Genomic DNA, 5,064 nt, shown 5'->3' with positions numbered 1-5,064 from the left:
TTCAGTGTACACAGGAGCTGCGTTTTATTGTCAGTCACTCTGCAGGGTTGTCCTTTCAGTGGATTTTATTCAAGCACTGTATACTTCCATTTCTGCACACCAAACCTTTAGGTACTAATCACAAAAGCCCAGTCAGTCTGTCGTACGTGACCCTTAAGGCACAGTTTAGGACACACGAATGGGATACAGGTAAAACCTGAACAGCAACACTTGTGACACGCAGAGATCTATCACAGTACAGGAGAAAAATGCGCCTCCCCCATCGACATTCAAGCGGAGTCGTGTTCCCAGTTGCTCATCCCGCACAAATGGTCCTCCTCTTCCACCGCCTGTGTTCATAAGGTGCGAAATAGGTGAGAATTCCCTTGGTGGTAATGGCCCTACAGGGAACAGAAAAGGTCTGGTTATGTTCTTAGGGCTGCACAGCCCTTCGGAAGATCCTGACACGTAAGGAGCCTCAATCACACCTCCCGAAGGAAGCGCGGCTAATAAATCTCGCAAACAAATAAATAAAGCTGGGGGTGCTTTGGAATTAGTTTCCAGTCTCCTGAGAGGCAATCGTGCTCCCGAGGTCTTCTGAGGGGGGGCTGTAGGAATGCCAAGGCTGCTCCCAGGAGCCCGTTCTTGAAACGAACCCTTCCCTCCACGGGGCACAGCCCGTCGGGGCTTACAGACCGACCGACAGACAGACCGACCCCGAACGCCGCTCCTCACCTGGGCCGCGTCCTCAGGGCAGCAGGTAGATAAACAGGAAGAGCGCCAGGTCGAAAAGAATGAAGAGCCATAGGTCCAGCCAGTAGGACTGTCCCGACAGGGATCGTGACAGCACCTGCCCACCATCGTCCTGCTGCCGCTGCTGCCGCTCCTGCTCCCGCGGCCGCCGCCGCTCCGCCGCCTCCATCTCCAGGGAAAGGGGCAGCGCTGCCGCCCCACCGCGCAGGCGCCAGCGGCTCTTCCGGGTGCGGCACCAATGAGAACGGAGCGCACGTACCGAGGCCACGCCCCTGGGCACGAGCGGCGGCCCCGCCCCCTCCCGCCTCAGGCAAATCCCCGCAATTCCCTCCTCAGCCACAGCCCCGCCTCAGGCACCGCCCGCCATTCCCGCCTCAGGCAAATCTCCGCAATTCCCTCCTCAGCCACAGCCCCGCCTCAGGCACCGCCCGCCATTCCCGCCTCAGGCAAATCTCCGCAATTCCCTCCTCAGCCACAGCCCCGCCTCAGGCACCGCCCGCCATTCCCGCCTCAGGCAAATCTCCGCAATTCCCTCCTCAGCCACAGCCCCGCCTCAGGCACCGCCCGCCATTCCCGCCTCAGGCAAATCTCCGCAATTCCCTCCTCAGCCACAGCCCCGCCTCAGGCACCGCCCGCCATTCCCGCCTCAGGCAAATCCCCGCAATTCCCTCCTCAGGCACAGCCCCGCCTCAGGCACCGCCCGCCATTCCCGCCTCAGGCAAATCCCCGCAATTCCCTCCTCAGCCACAGCCCCGCCTCAGGCAAATCCCCGCAATTCCCTCCTCAGCCACAGCCCCGCCTCAGGCAAATCCCCGCAATTCCCTCCTCAGCCACAGCCCCGCCTCAGGCACCGCCTTGCAAGGCGGGCCCTTGTGGACGCTGGACGCGGAGAGCATTTCTGCTTGTCGCTCTGTTTTTGGGATAAGTGATGCTTGTGGTGGCTTCCCCGGTGCTGGTGACTGGCGTTCCTTCCTGGACGCTGCTGCTCAGTTCCAGGTGAGATGCGGACATTTGGGAAGGAGCAGGCGGTCAGTCCTGTCAGACCGTGCTGGCCTTGTCCTGCCGCCTGTGCAGGGGCTTGTGTGGAAATAAACATTGACGAATTCGTACCGATGCGGTTTCTTGGAGAGCAGGTGATGCCCTGAGGAAAACCAGAAGACCCTTGGGGAAATCCTGTTGTGAAGAGGCTTAGGAAAGTTAAAGTTGTTTTAAAATACCCTCCTCTCCTTGAAGGTTGCTTGGAGCTTGTGCACGGAGCAAACGTGGCCAAGTTCATGTCGATAGTGTACTCTGTTGCGCTTTATTTGCACAACACGCAGCTGCAGGAGTAAATAAAAATAAATGAAGTGGCACAGCCTGATGCCACGCTCGCAGTGCCACCCTCAGTCCTTCCAGTTCACTCCATGTTGAAATCAGGGTTACTATTTTCATCCTGTCCAGAGGAATCACCAGAAACCCAAGAGTGTGAAACAAAACTTTTCCCTTGGTAGCTATTACCCCTTTTTTTTTTTGCCAACATTAGGAGGTATTAAGATATTTTATTAAGAGATAAAGCAGATTGCAAGCAGGCCTTCTGAACAGAGGTTACTTTTCTTAAACAAGCACTTAAGGGTAGCAGTTTTCCTTTATAAGTTCAGTCAATAGAAATAAGGATGGATTTGTCTTTGCGTAGCAAGTATTGCTAAAGCATGTGTAGTAGATGAAGTATGTTAGAGATTTGGGGCAAAACAATTGCAGTACTTCCCTTTTAAGCCTTGTCCCTGTCATTTAATTTTGGTTTTCCAATAATTTCGCCCAGTATTAAATACACAAAGGCTTTCTCAGTATAAATACCTTTTGTAAGGAAACTAAGTTTCCATTTGAGAGCTTGTGCAGAGAAGTTCTGCTAATGCAGAATAGTTTCTGCAGCCTTTTGTATTGTGGCACTTCAGTAGGACTTGGTACAAAAGACATTTTAGCATCTGGTAATGGGAGTTTGTTCATTCAAGGCAAAACAGTGACATAAAGAACCAGCCCACGTTTTCAGCAGGACTAGGTAACTGCAGCTGGATGGAAAGGGGAAAAAAAAAAAAACAACACAGAGGATGTGTAGAAAATGATCTTTTATTGTTTCTTCATTATGGTGCAGTTCTGTGTGAAGTGCTTAGCCCCTCTTGAAGAATCTCTTGGACTCAACTCCTTCATACACATAGGTCTGTTAAAAAATTAGGAAGGAAAATCAGTGGTTGGAATTGCCAAGTTTCATTTCCCAGATACAGTTCAGAGAGTTTTAAATTTTTTATAGGCGACTGAGAATTTTAACTAAAGATAAATGAAGTTATTTGTCTTGAAGATAATATTTTCTACTTCTGGAAAAGCTCTTAAAACCTTTTCTGTTCAATCTATTGCAAAATTGTGTCTAAATAACTTCTTAACTCACCTGAACAAGTTCATCACCCATGATTTCTCTGGTTGCTTGAAGTACTTTTCCGTTGTCTTTTCTGGTAAATGTCCCCACAAGTTTATTTCCTTCCAGGTTCCAAACACCCTATGATGGGAAAAAAACCCCAAATTTTTGCAACAGTTATGGCACTGATTTGGTTTAAAGGCTGTAGAATGCTTAAAAACGAAAAAGGATTAAAACAGCATAATAAAGCTTTTCATAGAGGCCGTAAAAATGAAATTTTAGTAAAACCATTGGCTTGTTTAAATGCATAATAGCCAAGCTAGTTGTTTTTTACTGGTCAATACACCCTTATTTTAAATAATTGTATCAACAGAGAGTTGTAATTTCTTGCAAATACCCACTCTGCACTCTAGGTGGTGGACTTGAGTATTGGAAGAAGTAAAATTGAAATTCACCTGAATTTCATCTTGTGAAAATTGGTACTTGCTCTGCTTTTTGGGCTCTCTGGAACCCTGAGATGCATGGTACAGTGCTGAACCTTTAACAGTAAAGACTCCCTTCTGCTTTGATGTATGAGCTGCAAGCATTCCTGAACAGTCGGGTTCAGGAAAACTTAATGCAATGCAGAAATAAAATTTAAATTAAAAACTAGGAAGGCAAGCTATTAATCTTGAAACTGCACATTACAAAGTCATTATCATGTAGTAAATATTGAAGGATGTAGGAAGACTCTTACAGTAGTTTCAGTCCCATCAGCCAGGCTGTAATCAAAGCTGACTCCCAGAGTAAATTCAATCTCTATGCTTCGGAAGTTGCTGGATTCTTTGACACTAAATTTGTCCCCATTTTGTTGGATGGTGATCTTCAGATTATCATGGGCTCCCAGCTTTCTTTTCATCATGCCCACACCTAAAAAAATCAGTTAACATGAATCAGGAAAAAACCCCAAACCTCTGGAGCATCATATTTGACCCTTTTTAGTGAATTCTGTGTGCCCAAGTGAGTTTATTCCAGTGTTCTGACCCAAATTTTTGTCCTTCAGTTTTCATCCAGGCCTTGTTCACTAGTACACATATAATACAAATAGATTGCTATCGATATTATGCACAGTTTGTACAAACTTTAAGAAAATATCAGGGTGTTAGAATCACTTGAATCGAGTGTTTCTCCGAAATCAAGGAATGATGTTTGCTTCCCTGTGTAATTTTTAAACTGGTTTGATGTTGTCAAAATAATATTCCAGCTATAGAATTCTGTTTAAAGTTTATCCATTCAAGTTGTCTGAGCCTTTTCCTTTAATCTAGACTTAGAGATTATTTTTCCTGCTGAAATAAATTTGGAATCACTTAAAATGCTTCAGATTAATTAAGTGTAATTAAAATCAAAACATTTCTCAGCATCTTATACTCCCCCTCCTCAGAATATTTGGAAAATAAATGCAGAGGCAGAGCAGCCAAGAGTGAAAGGACAGGATGGCCCTAAGGGAGCTCTCAGACAGCTGGAGTTAGTGTTCAGCTCGAGTGGCATTTTTCCTGTGGAAGGGATTGGAAAGGTGAGCCTTACCCAGTGCCTCCATGAACTTCTCATAGTTCTCACTTCTGTCAACTTTCCAGGTGCCGTCGAATGCCATGGCTGTGCCTGCAGGAGTGCTGCTCTGCAGGGATGAGTCTCTGCACAGGGAATTTATTTCCTGCTTTATCTTGAGAGCAATTTACAGGATGATGCAGCAGAGTAAACCTCACCTGATGCACTGACCTCTCCAACAACACGTCTCCTGTACTTTAATCAAATTCCCAGTCCTGACCACGCTGCTTGCTAAATCTCCCTTATTGCCCCCAGATAATGTCAGAATCTTTATTGCTCATCTCAATTAAGAATTGCTAATCTGTTCATTCTGTCTACCACGTGGAGTAAAAACCAGGCGTCTAGTGAAAGCAATAAGTAGT

At 46.7% G+C, this 5,064-nt stretch overlaps 1 protein-coding gene and 1 long non-coding RNA gene across 2 annotated transcripts; both read right to left on the bottom strand.

The window, feature by feature from the left end:
- LOC134044681 (uncharacterized) lies at positions 1-911 on the bottom strand. Its single transcript, XR_009933255.1, has 2 exons — positions 715-911; positions 1-380 (listed from the first exon to the last, which is right to left on the bottom strand). It is a non-coding gene; the product is annotated as an uncharacterized LOC134044681 (long non-coding RNA).
- Positions 912-2,673: 1,762 nt separating this feature from the next.
- On the bottom strand, positions 2,674-4,748 carry FABP2 (fatty acid binding protein 2). The gene is made up of 4 exons (XM_062494010.1): positions 4,682-4,748; positions 3,855-4,027; positions 3,152-3,259; positions 2,674-2,926 (listed from the first exon to the last, which is right to left on the bottom strand). The coding sequence occupies exons 1-4, from the start codon at positions 4,746-4,748 to the stop codon at positions 2,876-2,878; spliced, it is 399 nt and encodes a 132-aa protein (XP_062349994.1). The 3' UTR covers positions 2,674-2,875.
- Between the last annotated feature and the right edge of the window lie 316 nt (positions 4,749-5,064).

Source organism: Cinclus cinclus, chromosome 5 (genome assembly GCF_963662255.1).
Source record: "Cinclus cinclus chromosome 5, bCinCin1.1, whole genome shotgun sequence".
Lineage (NCBI taxonomy): Eukaryota > Metazoa > Chordata > Aves > Passeriformes > Cinclidae > Cinclus > Cinclus cinclus.
This window is presented reverse-complemented; position numbering and strand designations above follow the sequence as displayed.